Source organism: Rhopalosiphum padi, chromosome 4 (genome assembly GCF_020882245.1).
Source record: "Rhopalosiphum padi isolate XX-2018 chromosome 4, ASM2088224v1, whole genome shotgun sequence".
Taxonomy (NCBI): Eukaryota; Metazoa; Arthropoda; class Insecta; order Hemiptera; family Aphididae; genus Rhopalosiphum; species Rhopalosiphum padi.
This window is the reverse complement of record NC_083600.1, coordinates 13,217,813-13,242,305: the sequence shown is the minus strand read 5'-3', so window position 1 is coordinate 13,242,305 and position 24,493 is coordinate 13,217,813. Positions and strand designations below refer to the sequence as shown.

Below are 24,493 nucleotides of genomic sequence, written 5' to 3'. Positions count from 1 at the left end.
GAGATGTTTGAGGTCTTGGAAATATGATGTTCTGGACGTCCTCTAGATCTTTTCCCCAAGATCTTTCCTTCAAAGATATTTTTCATAAATGTGTTATGTCTGAATAGGTGCCCTATTAATTTCGTTTTCCTTTTTAATATGTGTTTTTTTATATTCCTTTTTTCGCTTACATCTTTTAACACTCGCTCATTTGTTTTCTACTTTCAACCCATGATGTTTTGTTCATTTTTCTCCAAATCCACATTTCCATTGCTTCTAAGCGGTCCTTTTCATTTTTCCTGATAGTCCAAGTTTTACATCTATATAGTAACACACTCCACACATATTTTTCTTCGTTTCGATGTTAAGGTGTTTGTTAGTTAATAGACTGTTTTTCTTTACGAATGTTTGTTTGGCTAAAGTTATTCTTTTTTTTATGTCAATAGTGGATGTATTATTATATGTTATTATACATCCCAGATAAGAGAACTGTTCGACTTCATGGATTACAGTGTCGTTTAATTTTATAATTGGGTTGGTATATATTTGATCTCTTCGGGCTGTCATTGTTTTTGTTTTGGTAGTGTTTATAATACCTAAATAGGTAATTACCATTATAAAAAAATATGTTTTATCATCTATGACAGAAAACAAGTTATTATACAAATAACAAAATTATTTATCGACTAACAGATTATTGATCACTGTTGTAGAGAAGTCGTTTTTCAACCCGAAATACAGAAGTAGTCGTTACTCGTTGGTATAGGTACATTTGAAAAAGGTAGATAAGTGCAACACAGATACTTATAATGTATGAACCTACAAAAAAAAAAAAAATTATGTTTTGTCTGTTATAAAATAAAATAAATCAATATATAAAATATTGTGATTTATTAATATATATTTATTTCGTATTCTTTTAAATTTCGATATTATATTACTCAATAAATTGTAAATATAGCCAATATATAGATACAAATACTGAAATGTCTGAAATACATAAGCAGTGTCACTCTTCAGTTTCATAATAATAATTATTATTCTACACTAACTTTCCACTCTACTTATCAGTTATCGTACATATTTTATTTTTCTGTTTAACACCTTTATGGCTATATTATAATTCTTTATGCGCAGATGTTTTTTTTTTTTTAGTTTAGTTTAAGTATAGATTATACCTACTTATTTAAATTTCTTGTATCGTAGTGTTAATTGCGAGCTAAATATTATAATATATACCTATATACATATATCATATTGGGTTTCGTTGCAGGTGGTCGGTCAATCAGTATATTATATGGCTATTTTTTTTTTGCGAGTTTTAGACATTTCTGGGTCACCTCCGCCGCCGCTGACACACCACTGTTGATTGCAGTCTATTGTCCCGAACTATTACGAATATATGCTAATAAACTATAACAATAATATTAATTAATTTTAATAGGTAATAACGATGTTGTCCGACGGCAATCACCGGTCATTATTGAAAACAGTGTAACATTCGTAATCAACCACAATGATATAACATAATTATAATACTGTTCATGATAATTATACGGTCCCGTGTGACATAAAATTATATTTTGTAGTCTTTTTTATAGTGCGACTCAATATTGTTCATAATATATGTAGCTAGCGATTGTTTATTTACGTCTTATATAAGTATATTATTGTGTATAGCTTTTTTTTAGTTTTTACATTTTTTTTTTAATAGAACGATGTTAGGTATGTCTCCGTTCTGGAGCAGGAAAGATTCGATGATAATGCACAATGGTCTCGTCACACTGGAACTGAGGTTGAAGGTGCGTTGGATTTGATAGTTAAATTGTTGTAAGTTATTGTAACGATAAATAATTAAAACAAAATTTTCAACTTTATAAAGGTTTTAGGTTTTTCTATAGGTAATTTTTATAAATATACGTTTTTTATAAGTGCTCAATGACGTGATCTTTAAAAGAGCACACTAGGTAGTATAATTTTTCTTCGTCTTACACACGTGTAATATAGATATAGTTAAATTTAAAACTTCTATCCATATTTTAATCAATATCATTAAACTGTTTGATATTAAGGTGTTATAATCCGTTATAAAAATTATAAAGAATAACATATTTTGTTGAGTTTCGTGAGTAAAGCTCTTTTTATTTTTAAGAAATGTATATAAGATTAAAAAATCAAAAAGATTAATTATTAATAACTTTATCAAAAATTAAATTATTGAAAAAAAAACTTCTGATAAAATACAGAAATATTATTCTTTATTGTAATTACATTTACAATTACATATTATACACTTTAATTTCAATTATATAATTACAATGAGTGAAATACAGATATTTATTTATACAATATTATTGTATGGATGTATAAGACAGAAAAATTGTATTGATACCCTAGAGGTACTCTTGCTATGTCATAAAAAAACATACATATTATTTGTAAAAATAACAAGTATGAATTGTCTTCTGAGAAATAATAGGTTTTATACCTATATAAAAATACAGTCATTCCCATCTTTGTCTTGCCATACACATTTCACAAATAACTTTTTTAAGTTTATAATATTCTTAGAAGTAATATATATTTTAGTATATATATAAATTTAAAGATTATGTAATTAAAGTATAGAAGATATTTATATTACAAAACATAAACACCAATAAAAGTCTTAAAATTTCGGTCAAATGTTCCATCTAGGTCTAAGATACAAGCAGCATAGAGATCCAAATTACCGATTGATATATAGTAAAGCAATAATTATTACTATAAAAACATTTTTATATATGTTTACTATTTTCATGTTTTTTTTTTTTTGAGAAATATAATCAAGAATGTGGTAAAGTTAGTCACACGACGTAGATTTGATAACAAAGTCAAAAGTGATTTAGATTTCTTACCGCTTTACAAGATTAATCGGTACTTTGGAATGGCTACAACTCGCATGTGAACATTTCCTTTTTTAACAACTCACTTGCGCACAAAAAACAACTTTTTTTCTCAAAATGTATGAAAAATGGAAATTTTTCTTCAAAGAAATTCAATTTCAAAGTGTACATAATCTGTGCAGTTCTAAATTTTTTAATTAATAAAATTACCGATAAATGGAAAATAATTATAAAGGTACTCGTACAAATGTACAACGTTTCCATTTACTATTTATAAAGTTTATAGGAAATTTTTTAACTATTGGCATATTAATTTGTTTATGGACGACGGACGTGTATGCAGATTATTTTACGTGTTTTTTGAATGAACTGCTCACTTGCTCCTTACAAATTCAATTTATATAACCTGATCTGAGTATAGATATGATGGTTATTTTAAATTAATTATTCAATTTTCCAACTATTTGGTCATTATATTGCTTACATTTACACTAGCATTATACAATTTATAATTTTAACAAAAATTAAAATTTCCAATTTTTTAATTACTTATACTTTATAAATTGTAAGTTATTAGATATTATCAAGATTTATCTCTCCGCATGTTAAGCAGATATCGTCCATTTTTATTACGTTGCAATTGGGAGTTAAATTACAATGTATAAGTGATTTGAGTTAAATTTGTAATAGGGTTTATAGATAGCGAACGCTTATCAAAAATAATGTAAGCTTAGAAATATAGTGGGCATATTATAGCTATGAACATTAAAGGTTGTCCCATACACCGCTCATGTATTTGGGGTCATCATCACAATTTATTACAATGTGAAATACTAAGAAGTAAGAAGAGACAACTATTGTAGAAAATTATAATATAAATTATAAGTATATAATATCATATGAGTTATATTATGTGTGGTACTACAGGTCTAGGTATGATAACACTGTATGACATTTTTGTGATACATCCTATACACCAAAAAATGGAACCCATAAATTGGTTTTCATAGCTGAAAATGTTGTGCGCAAACGAGTATAGTAGTATAGGCTATAACTCTATAACCGTTAAAAAAAAATCAATTTTTACTAAAAATAATCTAAAAAGTCAGAATATTTTTTTTTATTGTAATTTTTAAGTTTCACAAAATAAACACATTTAGTAAATTTTAGTGTTCTGAATTCTAAGTAGGTATCAATTAAAATATTAATTGTTCTTATTCATATCTAACTATATAAGTAGTTGTAAATGAACATGACGATATATTAATGACGTAGACATAACTAAGTTCTGAATACTAATTCCTAAGTTTTAAAGTATATTAAGTTATTTAGATTATTAATTAGATACTTATTAAATTTAAATGACTGTACGTTTTACTGAAGTATATGTTTTTATACACGAGGTATCTTTGGTTTTTGTTGTTTCGGAGTCGCATTACCATTGCAATTGAAAAAAAGTATGCAAAATATAAATTGCATATTATAATATAATTATTGTAAATATTTACATTACTTTTAGTACCTACAATGGTAGAAATAAAATGTTACAAAAAATATTGTATATTATTATTTTATTATAATATTATATCGTAAATAAATAACTATTATAGCTATTACATATTACTTATTGACACATAAATCAACAATACGTACTATAAAAAAGTATAAATAAGTTCTTGTGTTATTTTAATTAATTTTTACAAATTATATTGTGGATAGAAATTAAAAAATAATAATAGGTATAATTCAAAATGAAAAATCTCAAATTCCTTTGATTAAATAATAAAATAATAATAATATTATTTAACTAAAATCGTTATAATTCTTTTAATTGTCTATTTTTTTTTTGTATTTATGATATTTATAAAACTCTATATGAATATTTTTAAATAACCTTGTTATCAATATGCATAACTATCACAATTTAAAATGTTATGCATTTTAACTACAAAATAATTTACAAATTCTAGTTATTTTAGAAAATTTTATGAAGATTTAAAACGCAAATAAAAAATAATACATTTGTTTAACTAATCGTACGAAAATTGTATTATAGTTATTTTAGGAATTTTTTTTGTATTGTAAAGCATTACAAAAATTAGAAAATGTCAAATTGTTATAAATTACATAAAAAACGTAAAATATTTTTAAAATCATGTCAATATTAACTGTAAATTTTTACATTTTAATATTATTTTTAAAGCATTTTTACTGCTTCAAAGAGTAATTATACAGACTCAAAAATAAAACTAAAATGTATTATAAAATCAATACATTCGTTGCCTAACATAGATTCTAAAATAATACTGAGTTAACTTGCACACAAGTTTACAGTAATGATTATTATCATAACAATATTTTTGTAGAGTTAAAAAATATATAAGTATCATCATGGTTGCATAATATGTTATTTGATAGGAGAGATGGGTAAATATTCCATGATAAGAAATTTAAGTTAAAAAATAACAATTACTCCAAAAAATGTTCTAGATTCTGAACGGAGTGATAAATGACGTTCATATTGATTTTACAATGATGTTTGATTTTTTTTAATTTTTCTATTTTTGTGTCTGTCATCAAGTTTTGGAGTAGTAATATAGTGTTTTGATTTTTAACTTCAGCCCCTCTTTGAAAATTAAAATGAATCTAGTTGGTACTTTGAGGGGTCAAAAGTAAAACATGTCCAGTAGTTTTCTAAAGCGTTAGGAAAAACCCTAAAAAAAATAACGGAAAAAGGGAATTTTTACGCATAACCAGTTTTTGATAAAATCGATTTTTTTATTTTGCTGTAACTCAAAAACAAATTATAAATACTTGAAATTTTCACCAAATGTTTATATTCCCATTATCTATTTACGATTAACTTTTTTAAGCTATTTGCAGACAATTGAAATTTTCGATTTTTCTAATGCCGATAAAAAAAATTTGGCTTTCCAAAAAATCTTTAAAATTTAATACAAGGTTTATTATAAGTTGTACTTATCGTAGTAAAAAAAATCATAAATCGTTAGTCATAATTTTTGTTTATAAGCATTTAAAGTTCAAATGTTTACAAAATATGTCAAAATCGCGAAAATTTGCAAGGAATTTTGAAGTTAGAAATTCATAAAATTTTTGTTATTTATACCTAAGGTTAAAAAACCCGATACAAGGTATTCCATAAGTTGTCCTTCAAATAACTGTAAAAAGAACTCCAGCGTCAATATTAAAATTTATACAAAACATTTTGTGAGCGTATGAAATTTAATTTTTTACCAAATCGCGCAAAATAACGATATATTACAAAATAATAAATAAATATAATATAATGACAAATCATCTCCATCCAGAATCGTTTTTCGAATACAATGATACCTGTCATTGCATTCAAATTTAACACATCCATTATAGTGACGTACTCTCCATCTTTACTATACAGCAGAGCGATACCCACTTGCCCACCCTTTTTTTTGTTGAAATGTATATTTATTTTAGTACTAGCTAATCACTTTTAACCATTTTGTAATTTTTTGTTGTATAAAATTAAACCTAAAGCTATTATAAAGTTTTTATAGGTTTTTATTTTCAAGTTCACCAATCATGTTTTCTTTGCCTTGCTCCTTAATAATGCCGAAATGATGAACATATGGTATGTGTATCATATACATGTAACATTAAAAAATTGAATTAGATAATTTTTAAATAAACAATGCTCGTCAAGAATACAATTAACGCTTTATCTAAATGGACCGCATTAAAGGAGTTATAGGGATTAAATATTATGATTAAAAAAATTTTTTGTGACACAATAAAAAACTTATATTATATACACATAAAAACTGTTTTATAACAATTATTATGTGTATTACCTACAAAAACTAAACTAAAAAAAAATTGGGCAAGTGGTAATGCTCAGTACTCTAAGTTCTAATGTACATTATATATCAAATGGATCGCTATTATGGGCGTGTACAATTTTAATTCAATGATATATCATTGTATTTACTCAATAAGTATATTATAGATACATTTTTAATATAAAATTACCAAATTTACCGGTAAAATCTACATCATACAGAGTACAGACCATACAGTATAGTTATGAAAAAGTTTTAGGTTTTTACGAATGATGTTTTTAAATCGTAACAAAATAATTAACATCGTTATTTATATTTAAAACTGTACTTTTAACTAAAATGTCTAAAAAAATAATTTTTTTTTTTGCATATTTTTTATATTCAATGATTTTAGTATATGAACTGCTCATGAGGGATCTTATATTAAATGTTAAAAACTTATATATAATAAGTAAAGTTTTTATAAATTTCCTACTATAAAATAATCTGCAATATTTTTGCGATTTTGACGAATTTTGTGGAAAATATTAATTCAAATATAATGTATAAAAAAAATTGTGTCTATGTATTTTTAATATTTTTATACAGATATAAGAATAATTTATGTGGAATCTTGTATTAATTTTTTAAGAATTTTGACTCAGCGTATACATTTTTTTTTATAGATATTTTAAGTTAAACTTCTTTAATTTTTTTTATTAAATTGTAACAGTATTTTTAATATATTGACGTAATATATTGAAGTAATTTTCAACATTCCATTGCTAAAAATCAATTATAATTAATAAATTAAAACTAAAATTATTTTATTTGTTTTATCAATTATACTGGACTACAGGACAAGGATGGAAATTGAGAAGTGTTAATAAGTTATGTATTCATTTACATGTATTAATAACGGCAAGGTTCATTCTTATTAATAACAAGACTTACAAGTTATAACAAGCGTGAAACTACACAGAACTATATCATAGTAGCATTTGTTGTGTTACGCATCCCAGGTAAGACGGAGACATCAATTATAGTGTGTATAATGTATATGTCATTCTCGAAAATATTCTGCTCTTTCCGAAGATAAAATTAAAAATACATAGTTTTGACGAATTTAAGACGCTTTTATTTTCGAAATCGTATATAACTGCATAATAAGCCGACAAAGAAAATAATGAGTTGCGGCTCTCTCATCGCATCATACACGATCCATTCCACATTTTCACAATCTCAAGTACGTTTACATTTCATTAATTGACTATTATAACTAGTCAACAATGTGTATTTTTATAATTGTTATTTTATTAGATCGATCGTGCACAAAACACATCATAATTATCTCAAACTATATTATAGAGAGTAGGTTTAGGTACCACACTGCCATCTACCAAAACATTTAAATATGTACTCGTTATTTAAACTGATATCAATATAATAATAATAATAATAATAATAATGATAACAACTTTACAGTAGGTGTGGTAAAAAGGTTACTTACTGCGTTAATGCATTATTAGCTTAATAATTATTGTTGACTCGGCGGCTCGCCGGTATCTACGTATTCGTGAATATATTTTACGTGATATCCCTATAATACATAGGTACTCGTTTATATTTTACTGCACAGTGGTTATAATAATATCGTAATTGTATTATTTTAGCCAACTATTATGTTTATAAATTATAATTACTTTATTGTATTGTTAAATTCGCTTTTGTATGTTTTGAAAATCAAAAATCATTGAGTATTAACGTAAGTAAAGATTGAAACTCAGCTGTACGAATATTTCTAAGCGTCTGTAATGGGTATACGATATATTATGTGAAGGCTTACAGGAAAAATATTATGTTCCTATATATAGATGAACAAAATAGTATGTTATAATTTTATTTCTCGTTTATGTGAACTAAAAGAATTATATTATAATGTATGTACTTGATATTTTATACAATGTCCTTTTAAATAAAACGTCTATGTATTAAAATGCATGGAAATTGACAAGTTTGAATTTTAATAGGTATATTATGTCAACGAGTTAAAACGAATAATTATTATTATCGTTTAAGTACCGATTTTCATTCATCTACACACATAATATTATATTCAAGCTATTCATAGTAAAGAAATGCCAGTTCGGATTATGATTACAAGAAATAAGTGAGTACCTACTAAATATATTTTCTGAAGATAAATATTGTGTTTACAATCTTATATACCCTAATCATTTTCCTATTTTTTTATTTTAAATTTTTAATCGATTAAGAAGACTGGAAATGGAGATTTCTCGTATTTGACATTAGCATGCAAATTTAGATATATTTTTATTACAATGTACCAATTAATATAGTAAAGTAATCAATTCTAACAAATTTATAAGCGTAAGCACTTAACAGGGAAGGCGGGAGGTAAATTTAGTAATTAGTATTGATATTGTATTGTATACACTATTATAATTTAAAGTACTAAAAACCAATAAATAATTTTATTGTTTCATTTGTTGAAGAGAGGTGCAATTACATTTTTTTATTTTGAGGGATGCGTGAACAATTTTGGGAACTGCAGATGTCCTAAACAATTATATGAAAAAAGTAGAAATTAAAAAATGATCATACTTCAATATTTGTAAAACCAAAAATGTTAAAAAGTCAATCTCGACCATATTTCATGAAAATTTAAAAACTGTTTTCAGAATTCTATCATTTCATTAGATCAATGGGTACAGTGGAATGAAAATACTTCTAAAGTTATATATTGCATATGCATGTGTTAAACAAAGACATTAAAGTACCATTTTTAATCTCCTTAAGTGGCTTCTTTTATATTTCAAATTTTTTTTAAACTATATTTTTTTTTATTTGAATGTATTTCAAATTTTAAACACATATTAGTTTATTACCATAAAATATTACTCTCAAAGAGAGATAGCATTCGTACTACTCATTTTTCCCAAAATAAAAGTGTTTTCTAGAGAAAGTTATTATGAACTTATTATTAATTAATACTTGTCAGATAACCCTGCTAGCTGGTACTAAATATCACTTGCATACTACTGTAGATACTATATCTATTACTGGCATATAGATGTAGATGCTACCAGCATTGTAAAATGTAGATATTTGTGTATAACTTAAAAAAGTTTTAAAAACAGATATTGAAACTGGCTAAAAAAATAATTATGTAGGTATAGATACAAATATTATAAAATAATTTTCAAACATGATTAATTTCGGTAATAAATAAATATTATATAAGACCAAAAGTATTTCAGTATTTGTAAGTTAAATTAGCCAAAAATCTCTAAACTTTGATCACGTTATACAATCTAAATATAGGTAACGATTTAATATTTATATAATATATGTAAATATATGTAGGTACTTTAGTACTTAAATTAATATGCTGAATAAAAAAAATATATAAAAGGGTACTGCGTGTACGCATCATAATTATCAATGAGTAGATCTTTAAAATATGGTAGGTACTAGGTACATATTTGTTAGATTGGAGTTCAATGATTTATTTATTTATTGTATGCAAAGAAAGACGAATTTGAGCCGAGATGTGATCTATCAGTCGACATAATAAGGATATTTTATTAATGTTTTTTTATTGCCATTAAACATTTATTTTATAGTAATTATATGATTGGTTGAACTAGTTTTTGTCAAAAATAAATAAGTCACATATTATTTGATTTAATATTACGATTAATAAAAAATTAAAATTTATTGTTATCTACTCAGTAAGTAACTCATTTATAATCGACGTTGTACCTATATACAAATTAACTCATTGTAATTTGTACATTTTTATCTTTAAAATTCAATCATTATCAAGTGTACGATTTCCTGCAGACATGAATGCATCATTTTTGTAGTTTTTGATATCAAATCCACCAACAATTTATAATGTATAATAATATGAAATTATAGTGAATTAAACGTGCTGTCGAGGAAAATATTCTTATAGTTATATTGAATTTTAAGCCGATTAAACTAAATACTAATACATAATAATTATTATGCTATTGAATATCGTGTGGTGTCAAGATGGCCTACCACTTTACAACAAAATGATTTATTGCATATAAATAATAACATAATTTTTTTTTACGGTTGTTTGTTCATAGATAAGATCATATTTTTAGTGCATATTAACAAAAAAAATCAAGCAATATGTCCAAGAAGGGTGTGTACAGGCAAATATATGTTACCTTAGTCGGTAAGTTTCTGTTATAAATCCCATTAGATTATTTAAATATATATACCTTATATTATGTTATCCGATATGTACCGTATTTGCATAGTAATCCATATAATAATAATCTTTTGCTTACATTAAATCATTGTATTACTTTTATAATTCTTAGTAGGTTTTTTAGTCATAATAATAATACCGCAAAAATGTAAAATAATATTGATTTAATTTGTAAAAAGTAGTAAAATTGATCAGAAAAACTAATTTACTAGAGTACACGAGCACGTGTTACCTATACTTACAATATATCATGCCATCTTCTTTCACGCTTTCACCACATTTGTTTCTTAGAATAAATCTACGAACATACTACACATTTGAATAACACTTGACGGAAATAAGTAATGCAGTAGAGCGTCGAATATTCACATTATCTGAAATTTTTGAAAAATAATGTATTTTTAAATCCTAAATTTAAATCAATTATATTCCGTACTTTTAACGATACATATTTATTGTATCATATCATAATATTAGACGTTATACAGTATAAAACTACAAGTACACAAGTTTAATATTTAATTGTATTGAACGTTATTTTAATCGTTCATTGATATTTTTAATGATTGTTTGATTATTCACACCCAAATTAGTACGAATAATCCAATATATTATTACGCGTGATCGAACGTTTGAAACACGCGAACACAGATCGATTTTATTTTTATATTTCTCCAGGCTTTATCATAATTTAAAAATAATTATTTTTGTAACTTCTATATAGGCAGGTACTTCTTTTTTTTAACACGATTTATTATTTTTCAATCGATTCTATACGAGAAATCAGGATTTTAATCTTAAAATCAATAAATCGTCCTAATGATGAATGTTAAGGGTTAGTGACTATCGACTGGTAATAAATAATAATAATACATGAATATGGTCAGTTCACGATAAAAATATAATAAAATTACACTGTAGATGATACTTACATCGCGATTTTATTATATTATAATAATTATAATACAATAATACAATATAATATCAAAGTAGAATAAAATAATAATATAATATTATTATAACGATGACGATATGTGACGTTCCCGCAGCGACGTTGTCGATATTCATCAGCGGCATGTGGCTGGGGTGGCCGAGCTCGGTGGTGGAGAAGTTTGTCAAGCACGAGACGGATTTCAACGCGACCATGGACGAGCTGTCGTGGATCGTGGCCACGATGGACCTGGGAAACGTGATCAGCCCGCTGCTGGCCGGCCACCTGATGGACTGGCTCGGCCGGAAGCCCAGCACCGCAGTGCTCGGGCCGCTGTTCATGATCACGTGGGCGCTGGCGCTGTGGGTGCCCACCGCCTGGGCACTGTACACGGCCCGTCTGCTGGCCGGCATGGGCAAGGGCATGTCGTACACGGTGGTGCCCGTGTATCTGGGAGAGATAGCGTCGCCCACCATACGCGGGGCCCTGGGCAGTGTGTTCTGCCTTCAGCTGCACTTCGGTTTCCTGCTGGAGGCCATCGTCGGGCCACTAGTGTCGTACCGCATGCTGAACGCCATATCTGCCGTCGTGCCGATCCTGTTCTTCGCCACCGTCGTCTGGCTGCCCGAGTCGCCGTACTACCTGTTGAAGCGCGAACGCCGGCCCGAGGCGGCCGAGTGCCTGCAATGGTTCCGGGGCGGCGGTGACGTGGACCACGAACTGGACCGGATGGCGGTGAACGTGCGCCAGGAGATGGAGAACCGGGCCACGTTCCGGGAGCTGTTCAGTAGCCGGAAGGACATGCGGGCGCTGGCCATCGTGGTGGTCGCGTGCGCCACGCAGCGAGCGGGCGGCATCAGCTGCATAATGGCCTATTCGGCGCTCATACTGCCGGACGATTCGCCACTGTTGAACAAACACCAGTCGGTCATGCTGTTCGCCATCACGCTTGTCGTGGCCAACTTCGTGGCTGTCGGACTCGTGGACAGGGTGGGCCGGAAACCTCTGCTATTCATATCCGAAGTGGGTATGGGCGTGGTCACGCTGACGTTTGCCGTGTACTTTTTCTGCTCCCGCAGCGGCGGCGGAGAGTGGGTCGTCCGCGAGCTCTCGTGGCTGCCGTACCTTTGCCACTTGTCGTTTGCCGTCATGTTCGCGGCGGGCGTGGGGTTCGTGCCGGTCGTGTTCCTCGGCGAAATGTTCCCCGTCAACATCCGGTCGCACTGTTCGGCCATCGCTTCTATCACTTTGGCGTTCTGCTCGTTCGTCACCAACAAGATTTTTCTGTTCGTGTCCAATCATTACGGGTTCTATGTCATGTTCACGCTGTTTACCGTAGTCAATTTTTCCGGCGCGTTCTACACGTACAAGTACGTCATCGAAACGAAAGGCAAGACGTTCCAAGAGATCCAAGAGCAGCTGCAGGAGACCGTCGGGCCCCGCCGAGAGAAGTCCGATCAAAATGATAATTAAAAACGTACAATTTTATAATTATAGGGATATGCAATTCTCTGAAACACAACGCGTCGGGAATCACGCTGAACAATTTCCAAGACTTCCCGAGAACGTGGTGAAATTCACGAAATTACTAAGAAACTAAGGAAACAAATTATAGTTTACGCATCTCAAAGTTATTTAACTAATATATTTCATTTAAATGTTCAAGTTTTTTACTAAAATATAATTTTACAAGTATTTATACTGTATAAGTACAATATAACATAGTATAATTTAAAATATATATAAAATAAAAATTAGATTTCAATTGTATAGGATGTCTGCATAATATGTATATATTTTAAAAGGTACTATATAATTGCCAATAAGGGTGACCGGATATAATTGTAACAGTTTTCATGAAATTATTTATTTCTGCCAAAATTCAAATTTGTTTTGTTTGATTATATTTTTTATTCAATTAGTGAAGTAAGTTGTTATCTTTAAAAACATTAGAATATTAAACATTCAGTTTCATAGTTTGTTAAGTAAATATTAATATGAAAAAAAAATATGTTACAATTGTATTGTACCCTGTACATGAATAATATCGTAGCAGCATCAAGAACAAATGTAACACATATAATCATATTTTTTGATTTTTATCACGTTAAAAACATATAACATAATATAATAAAATAAAATATAACATTAGTAAACAGATTTTGACAAATTATTACACATTATCATTCGTTATCAGCCTCACAATAATTATCACAGATATAATTAGCAGTAAAATTACCTTTGGTACAAGCTTCGTTTAACCACAATTAAATTTTCAACAACAAAATTGATTGGAAAATCGTCATTTCTACTATTTGAATACAATTCTGTGCAAATTATACAAAACGTAGTGTCCTCTTCCTCTTCATTTTCGCGAACAGTAGTTTTTTTGTTTATTTTTGTATTTTGTTTTCATTTTTTAGCTACTTAATCAGTTTATCAAGTAGTTTACGTTTAACCTCTATCTTATTCGTGCACAACTGTGATAAACATGTAAATTAATGTTTGCCTACAAGTTTATTATAGTTTTGATCGAAAATAAAATGTTACATTTGTACTCTGTAAACTGTTACATTAGGTACCTATTAAATATTTTTTTAAATACTTATATGTACATAAGAAAAAATACTTACTTGTCAGTGTTCTGACCAAAACCACTTAAAACTAAATGATTTTAGGTTCATATCAAAATCACAATAATCAAACAGATAAAACAAATTTACTCGAGAAAGAATGTACTTGTAAGATTGTATTAAATTTACTATCTGTTATTAAAAACACTTAATTTTTTTTCGAGTACTCAGTAAATTTGTTATTATTTTGGTAAGTCAAACAACGATTATTATACAGGAAACCAAAACGTTATATTTATTTGAGATTTTTTTATTGATATGTCGTATTTATAACTAATTTCCCGTGTTACGATTGTACCATTCTACCGCACAACAACTATACCCAGTCTCCTTATTTTAAACAAAATTACTTTTTGTTTCTCTTAAAAATAGTAACTTGCTGTATCGTCTGTATCTAATAATGAATAACCGTCTTGTACTATCTATTATACTTATTAAGATTTTGCAATATATTTTTAAATTAATAAAATATCTAAAATAATATAGAAATATTTATGTAAAAAATACACGAATTAAGAGACGTGACTGTATAATATAAAAAATAATTTCTGAAAAAACTTTTCATTTTTGGTATTTTTAGGAATGCCAACTCTAATTTTATTATAATACATTTATGAATATCAAAGATATTCTGATACTTAATGCTACGACATGCGATAAACAATATCACATACAATCGCACACGAGTTAATGTGGTCATTTTCGACGTAACAGTATACCATGACATACACCTATACACTACAGACATTAAACATATATCATTGGCCCTTTTCATACTTTTTGACGATTTCGTCTTAAGAAACTAAGTTTACATTAAGTGTGTAATTCGTACGGGAAGCTCCCAAAAATGTAATAGTGTGTTTAAGGGACCACGGGCCTTTGTTTTTATATCAATAAAATCATGGAAATCCAAATATTTATTAACTAAGGCCACTAAAAACCACTTAAAAAAAAAAAAAATCGTATACAATTTTTCGGGGTGAAGGATTTGATTTTGAACTCCGAAACTTTACACGCATTGTCAGACGTGTTGCTATTGTGTTAAGCATTTTTAGTACATTTTCAATAATATTGAATACTAAATCTGTCAAAAAAAAAAATATATATATGATTTGGCATTAGATTCTGCTTGGCGCCCACTACAATCTAGTGCTCTAGGTAATTGCCTATACTGCCTATACGTTAATCCGGTCTTGCGTAGAAAGAAGTAGAGTAAAGGGAAAAACCGTCAATCGGCAGATTGATGATCTTCAAAAGTGGTTGACAGTCAGTGAAAAAAAATGTGTAGTATTACATTAATGTACTGTCAGTGCGTGGATATAAAAGTGGATGAAAAACACGTAAAATAATGTATATAGTTCATTAAATTTAATAACAACCGAAATACCTTATTGAACAATGACATAAACTCTTTGTCGTAATATTTACGAAGAAATCGATACAACAATAATTATTATATAATATATGTATATATATATATATAATTAACAACATATAATAATATTATATACTAAGATTTATGGAACAAAAATAAACAAAACGGGTGCATTTAATCATACTTAAATGGAACACAAAAAAGGAAAAACACGATAGAGACTTACAACGAATCGATATTGTTATTATTATTATCATTATTACGTTACTATATAATATATATATAATAAACACTTGAAAATTTAATAAATGCGTTGATTTTCTCACGTGAAAATCATCACTTGCACCTATAAGTATAATAATAATATTTTATGGAATTAGAAGTTTTTTGAAAAATCACAACACGAAAAAAACATTTTGGCACATATTTTAAAGTCTATTTTGATTGCAGACAGTTATAAATTGGCGGTCTCTCTTTTACACATACACACACACACACACACACAGTCACTTACACACAATCTCTTTAAGTTAGAGCACGAAAAAAATATTTGATATCACGGTATCAATAATAATTAAAAATTGCGATAATGACTACTAGTAATAAAAAATGCCCATGACGGTACAATTGTACAAAAACACAATCCTTTCAGTGATCGAAACACATCATCCATACGCATACCATATTATATTTTTAAGTTTTCAGTTTTGTTTCATTTAAGTCCATTAATCTATAATAAGAACAATAATGATAATAATAATAATAATAATAATAATAATGAAATATTATAATATAATACAATTTAAGCCTTTAAAACAGAGATCAAACTCCACCGACGATATGTTAGTGTAAGAAAATTCGTTAAACATATTTTTTCTTGAAACATATTATTATAATATATATAGGTAACAATAATTTATATATATTTATCCTTTAAAACCATGTAATCTAATCAATCAGTACATATATTATGTTTGTATAGGTATGTCGTACCGCGTCTATAGGTGATTGTCATTTATGAGAAAAATAAATATTTATTATAATAATGTAATATCATACATTTTTTTTATGGCGTTTGAACGTGTTACATAGTTTAAACTTAATATTATTGTTACACCTATAGTACAGAAAATAAATATTTAATAACAAAATAAGAAAAAATTACATCAACAAACTAACGAATTTACATTAAAATCACTGAATGAAGTACATTTATAGTTAAAATACAATAATATAATATAATAAAAACTTGGTATATGTACATTACATACATATTTTAATAAATAAAATACATTAAATATACATATATATAAATATATATATATATATAATGCAATGGCGAGAGATAGTATATAGAAAAAGAAGAGTAAATATGAAAGAAACTCGTATCACACAAATAAATTGTCATATATTTATTTCATCAGTTACGTATAGTTAATGAGAAAAATTTGGCAATTTGGGAAAAGTTGGGACATCTTATGTCTTATAATATTGCAACTTATCGTTAGAAAAAAAAAGATGATTTTCATCATCACTCGGCGTTTCATAATATTTCTTCTATATTTGCAGGTTCAAGGCGAAAACCGATATCCGCAATAACCGTTAAACTTTCGTACACCCACCGACAAATGACTGCACGAACGAATAAAATAAAACAAAACGCATTTCCTTACAAATTAATTAATAATTATTATTAATACTCTCAAAACAAAATATATATTATATACCTTTAACGATACAACACATACTTACCTACGTATAGGTAACTTAGTATATAAATTGAAAATACGCACACACAATCTGTCATTTTATTAAAATCAATCGAAAGGTGTAGGGCGGCAATTCGGGTTGAAAATAAATTTTTTTTTTTTTTTTTAATATTGTCTGAGCAAAAACTGCGAAAAGGGCAGCGCATATTTTTGATTTGTGTATAATAATAATATGACGCTGTTTATAAAAATCTAATTCCGCATCGACCTATTGGTACGGTGTCCCACTACCGTCTACCGGAGGCATAGGAAGGTTACTATCGGATGGACGAGGAACGAAATATATTAATCGAAGCCGAATTGGAACACGGAAACGATGTGTTGCACACTATATTCTATTACATTAAGTACCTATGATAAATTACACTACTATCTAATATTATATTTTGATTGTTCAGTACGATAAATTTTTATTTTTGTCTTTCCGTTTCAACCGCGTTTTGTTTTCGACGTCATCAACGGGGCGAGACAGGTAAGGATATTTTTTCCGATAATGTTTATAAAATTCATCTCGACAATCGATTATCATCGTATATTATACCTTATAATCGTATAGCTGTCACAACTTTTTATAGCTATTTATTTTCATCGTAAACGATGATTTTGCCCGTAGGGCAAACAGTACAGATAATAGAATAACAGAATGCATAGTGTAAAATTAATACATAGTAAAAATAACTTAGTAATAAAATGATTATGTAATGAAATAGTACCGAAACAACGTATACCACCTATACGTTTGTACGTGTTGTTTTTTTTTTATAATATATTTGAATCGCATAACGTACGATAAGTAACTACGCTCGAAAGCCCATGTATAGTATAATATATATATAAAAAAAAGAGAATCCTAAGATTCGGGTAAAAATGCCAATGTGGCACAATAATATTGTTAGAGTACGACGTATAACAACGACCTATGCCGTCGCTATTGCAGCGCCCAGTCGTTTTTCGAAAAGTCTGGAAGACAAAATTATTAAAAAAATTCGAAGAAAAAAAAACCGCTTAAGACGGAAAAAATTGAATTAGTATGTAACAACGATATAGATCAACGTTGAATTCACGCAAAGTGTACTACATTCGATTATATTACGCATAAAAATTTAAGTAGCTGATAGCGGTGGCGTAGTAGTGCCAGCGGGGCCAAGCGGAAATGTGTATATAGGTACCTACTACCTACCTACCTACTCGTTGTGCACGTAAACTGAGCGGGACGGCCCGCCGGAAGGACGTTAATTTAATATAATATCGTATTCACTGATCATTTTCTCGCCATTGGCAGCGTATTAATAATAATATTCCTTCCGAGCGAGGCGAGCGGCGGCGGCGGCGGGGCGGTAAGAAAACAGTTGTGACCGTGGAGGATGATGGGAAACGATTGTCATCGAAGACGAGAAAACAAATCCTCTTTCTACCTCTGCAGCACCTTCGACCCAACTTAAAGTGACCCGACTAATACAGTGACATACGGTAATGATACCAAAGACAATTATTATAATTTATTATTACTATTATTATATTACTATTATATTTAATAGTCGCTATCGCTCGCCGCCGTCGCCTACAGGTGGATGCCAGTCGCATCGATTGTTCACTTAAAGCACGTGCTCTGATTCCTCTTGGCGCTAAACCGCCGTCATTGGCTGCTGCCGCCGTGATGTGGCGAGTTCGACAGCGTCGTGATGCTGAGCCGAGACGGCCGGGGTTCGATCTCCAGGGACCTGGTGTACAGCTCGTCCTCGTTCATCAGCAGCGACGTATCCAACAGGTAGTTAGCAACCCTAGGGTGGAAGTCGATCTTGTACGGGGTCTGCTGAAACCGGCGGATTTCCTGTACCACGTGAGCGATCTGAATGAAAAAATCAACAAATTTAATATTTTTAAAATAATAATATGTGCTAAGTGCTTATAGAGTGTTTGAGAAATAATGCGAAGAGAATAGAGATATTAAGTTGTACACATCTATAATCGTGCTCTGCATTCACACGCGTATGCTGTATATAGTTGCTGACCTTAGAATGTAGAATTAGAAAGAGATTATGTCTCATCATATACAGAATATAAAAGCAACATTAATTAATTATAATCGTTTAGATTCAATATAGGCATTCGATGGTAGACTTAATAGTATAAGTCGTAATACAAATTAAATATATTATATTATAACAAGGGTCGACAACCTTTTTACCTACACGGGCCATAATTTTTTTTAGTTTTTCATTGAGGGCCGCATACAAAAATAAAATATCAAAAAATATAATTTATCATATATATTACGACATATTATACATTATATACGATTAGATTACGTTCTTGCTCATAGCTTATGTCATGAGATTTGTACATTGTTATATTAAAGTCATGATTAAATTTAATTTATAGCAATTTAAAATATAAAATTGAAATTTTAAACACCATAATTAATAAAAATTGGTGGGCCACAGCAAAAAGTTTCGAGGGCCGCATGCGGCCCGCGAACCACGGGTTGTCAGTGCCTGTATTAGAACAATGGTCCTAATATAAAATATTAGGTTATATCAGTGGTTTCAGTATGAACACACCTAATGTGAAATATTTTGTAAAAAAAGGTATTCGAAAGAAAGTTTGTGTTAATATTGGTGTAAGCTTTACAATATATGGAATATATTTTTCCAATAATTTACATAATCAAATAAATAATACGTTTTTAATTTACTATACTCACCATACGTAATTTTGAAAAGTTTAGTAAACCGTCGTCCGCCAAACTTGGTGTCCCTTCTTCTAAAAACGACAGATCACTTAGGTACATTCCTAAATACGGAATACATGGTGGATCGCATCTATGCAAAGCTTCACGAAGGTTTCTGAATCTTCCGTCAGATGAGACAATTATCTGAAGTTTTTGTACTGACAATTTTGTCTAAAAACAAAATAAGTTATACAGAACAAATAATCTCAAAAACTCATTTAAAAGTTATAGTTAAATTAATTCAATAAAATATGTATTTTATTTTATTTTTATGCTATAAAGCATTTGAAAGTTATAATTACAGCGCATATGGTTAACAATCATAAAATGTAAGATACAAGTAAAAGGTCAAGATAGTAACCATAAAAGTAAACAAATTTGTTGAACTGACAGTAGGTTATGCAAAATATAATGTAGGTAGAAATTATATATGAATCTTATTGGATTATATTTTTGTGTAATTTATTTAATAACACGTGAATATATTTTATACATCATTGAAATCAAAATAATAATTAACAGTTATAAAATGTATAGCTGTTATTTTCGAAGTATAATAGTTAATAGGTACTCAAGTCGATTACGTATAATGTATTAATTTTAATCGTATCAACTTACAGCTTTTGAAACTTTCTCCCACGTTTTTTTCAATCTGAACACTGAACTATTAGTAAAAGCAGAACATATTTGAAGAACTCCGTTAAAATTATGCAAACATCTGGATATGTCAGCTACTGCGGCCCACTTTTCTATTGTTATCACTCTCGCGGCCACATTGTTCTTACGCATTATTTCCGAAGCGACCAGTTGCGACAACTCGTTGAATCTCTTGGTCATTAAAATAATGTGAGGCGCTTTGATATTTTTGTCGTCTTTCATCCAAGCACGACCGAAAAATTCCCTTGAAAAACACACATAGAATTGCGATATAATAACAATTCATAATTTTGATTATTGACGTTCAAAATACTAGGATCATTAATTATAATAAAATTATATTTTAATTATACAAGAAAAAATAAAAATAAAATAATGTACAGTGAAAAAAAAACAATACAGCACATTTAATGCACTATATAATTTGTGTAAATGCAAAATTTGTTGTTTTTTTTATGTAACTGGAAAATACTAATAAAAAAAGTTAAATATATTTTAACAAATTATTACGTTTGTTGTTTCATTTGAATTATTACTCATAATCAAATTCTGCAGTAATATTTTTGTCGTATGTATATAGGAATCTCTAACGATAATTTTTTTTTAAATATCCCCGAGTCTTAACAACAACAATATAAAATTTGCCATCATAAAAATTGTCAAATTATTATTTAAATCTATAAAGCTAAAAAAACACACCTAAGTTTGATTTTTATAATATTATTTTACATTGATTGATTAGCAGTGGTGTTAAAGATTGTCGCTATAGAAATAGATTTTTTTACATTCTTTTCTAGACCTCTCAGCTTTTATGAATGGTTAGTATTATATATTATTATATTATTGAAAATACATAAACTCAAATTTATATTTTTAAAGCTAACAATTATTATTCTTAATATTATTTAATCATTGTTTTATTTATTAACATAAATATTAAGACGTAAATAGAGTTTTTATTTGTGTATGACACATCAATAATAAATAATTATACTTTTGATGATAAAATAAAGAATTATAACTACATAATACGAGTATATTGGTCAAAATTCAAGATACATAGCATATAATGTATTTATTTAAAATTCTAATCCAGTAATTTGTTATGCTCTAGTTTTTTTACCACTGATGATTCTTATAAAGTAGAATAACTTTCAATGAATTAATTTATTTTAAAATGATTTTTTTTTAATTTTTTAAATACCAAAAATTTAAATTATACTTTGTTACATTATAATTATAAATATACAACTCTACTTTTATAAAAAAATAATAGGACTGTGAATATTAAAATAAAGTTGTAAAATATATAACTTATGAGTTATGAGTGTTATGACATTAGCTATTTACAAATAAATAGTTATGTGAGGATAGGATATCGGTTTATAATTTATTACCCGATAAGTCCACTTATATTATAAGTAACTTATTTCTGTCAAAAACACAACAAATCCGTTTTTCGTATATATTCTTATTTTATAGCTAATTTCCTGTGGTAATAATGATATATTAAATTATTTATCAAGATTTTAATCTAGTGCTATATGTGATTACATATTATGTTTTTTTTTTCATTACTTAATAGTTAATTATAACATTGAAGAAACTATCAAGTCTCGTAATTCTTTTATAGTTAAAAATGATTAAATTCAAGGAATTATAAGTTATAACTATTATACTAATAGCTATAACCTATAGCTGTTTAAAAATGAATTTAAATATCAATAATTGATAATTGATATTGAAGTACTATATATTGAGCATTAGAATTTTACTTATATAATGCGTTTTTAACAGGTCATTCATATGTAATTTATACAGTTTATACAGACTACAAAAAGTGGAATGCGTGAAGCGGTTCCACTATAAGTAACAACTAATGACTAACTTATATAAACCATAGAGACAACAAAGATTTCGTTGGAATTGTTTTAATAAGATTGTACTCACTGGCTTTGGATTCTTATAAATATTTGATGGTCAATATAAGTCATTTGTTCAGCAATTTCTAGTGCAGATAATGTATCAATATTTTCAGAACTAGGAATCTGAAAATGCAATTACAGTTTATGAATGTATAATTATTAATTATTATTGAGTTATCTATATTTAAATGTTTTTAAATTAGTTTATAGTCTTCATAAATATTATACAATACTAAATTTGTAATTAAATATTTTATAATTACATTTATTTAATAGATATTTTAATAGATAAACTTAATAAATATTATTAATGTTTTTTTATTGTATAAAATTAAATACAGTCATACATTAATGTATTATATACTTTACTGTAGTATAATATAGAATTTTATTATACTGTTATAAAATTATATATATAATATAATAGGTATATCAGTACAAAATTGATCAAATTATTTACAATTTTATTTTATTTTATTTTATAAGAAATGGTATTTTTGTACAGATTTATTTGTATATAATATGTGTTGTAAATGATTCAATATTAAAAATATTATGGTAATTGTTTTAGTAAATAATTTAAAAAAAGAAAATAATTTACATACCTGAGACGGAGTCAATAGCAAGCTTAGATCAACAGTAGGTTTTTTTGTTTCGTCCATTGTGAGTAATCTAAGTAATTGTCCAGCTATTTTGTGCTCAGCTGGTAAAAGATTAGGACTGAAGAGTATATCTTCCAAAAAGTCTATAGTCATGTTCTTAAGGCGTGTTTCATTTTCGAAATCCTAAAAGTCATGTTAATTTTATTAATAAGTACTCTTCGTGTTTAAATTTGTTATATGGTACTTGTGGGTGTTTTGATATCCAATGTTTTAAGACATTTAACACCCGCATCGTAGCTGCTGTGGACATTACAGACTCTTTTCTTTTTCGTTCTACTGAACAACATCTTTGATCATGCAATGGAGAGAGTTCTCGAGGATTACTTGAAGCTGACGTTGCAATAGCAAACGCTGCAGCAGCAGTAGACGTGCTGCTCCTTTGAATAAAAGAACACATGTGTGTTATTGTGACTTTTAGTATAGTAAAACTATACTTGTTCGTCTAGAAAAACTTGTGTTGAGCTTTTAATTAATACTGAATCGAAAATGTTAATGTTTATAGGCGCTGAAGAACTTATTTTGATCGGGTTATTGATTTAATAAAAAAAAAATAATAAAATAATAATAATAAAAAGAAGAGTATACTGATTGAAATGTGCATATGTCTCGATTGCGAGGCAGAGGGAATAGAATCGATTCAATATGATACTTGAATGAATAACACGTGCACGGAAACATTCCCAGGAGTCGCAGGTGTTCTCTATTTTGTCAGCAACAAACTCAAACTATTTATACGGCAATAATATTGTTTACATTCTTTAAAAGTTAAACTCTACTTTCTATTAGTCTGGATTGAATGGCTTTTTATTGGCCGTTATACAGCGGAAGGATGAGCAGTTATAACTAAATGGTTTTGGTGGC

The 24,493-nt window shown here is 28.2% G+C and overlaps 2 protein-coding genes across 12 annotated transcripts in view; one reads left to right on the top strand and one right to left on the bottom strand.

Moving 5' to 3' along the window:
• Nucleotides 1-1,601: 1,601 nt before the first annotated feature.
• On the top strand, nucleotides 1,602-14,038 carry LOC132928353 (facilitated trehalose transporter Tret1-like). 7 transcript variants are annotated; one of them, XM_060992964.1, is made up of 5 exons: nucleotides 1,602-1,781; nucleotides 7,539-7,701; nucleotides 8,710-8,849; nucleotides 10,822-10,913; nucleotides 11,999-14,038. In XM_060992964.1, the coding sequence occupies exons 4-5, from the start codon at nucleotides 10,868-10,870 to the stop codon at nucleotides 13,351-13,353; spliced, it is 1,401 nt and encodes a 466-aa protein (XP_060848947.1). In that variant the 5' UTR covers nucleotides 1,602-1,781; nucleotides 7,539-7,701; nucleotides 8,710-8,849; nucleotides 10,822-10,867; the 3' UTR covers nucleotides 13,354-14,038. The 7 variants fall into 7 exon arrangements, with proteins under 7 accessions (XP_060848947.1, XP_060848948.1, XP_060848945.1 ...); XM_060992965.1 differs by lacking the exon at nucleotides 7,539-7,701; XM_060992962.1 differs by lacking the exon at nucleotides 7,539-7,701 and having other exon boundaries at nucleotides 1,602-1,809.
• Nucleotides 14,039-15,859: 1,821 nt separating this feature from the next.
• LOC132928352 (ras-specific guanine nucleotide-releasing factor 2-like) overlaps nucleotides 15,860-24,493 on the bottom strand; it is a 47,905-nt gene continuing 39,271 nt past the window's right edge. For all 5 annotated transcript variants that reach the window (XM_060992955.1, XM_060992953.1, XM_060992957.1 and 2 more), the window contains 6 exons: nucleotides 23,817-24,009; nucleotides 23,576-23,755; nucleotides 22,996-23,093; nucleotides 21,007-21,289; nucleotides 20,362-20,559; nucleotides 15,860-19,506 (listed from right to left, as the gene is read on the bottom strand). In XM_060992955.1, the coding sequence (XP_060848938.1) occupies nucleotides 19,294-19,506; nucleotides 20,362-20,559; nucleotides 21,007-21,289; nucleotides 22,996-23,093; nucleotides 23,576-23,755; nucleotides 23,817-24,009 (1,165 nt within the window). In that variant the 3' untranslated portion in view covers nucleotides 15,860-19,293. The remainder of the gene's footprint in view (nucleotides 19,507-20,361; nucleotides 20,560-21,006; nucleotides 21,290-22,995; nucleotides 23,094-23,575; nucleotides 23,756-23,816; nucleotides 24,010-24,493) is intronic.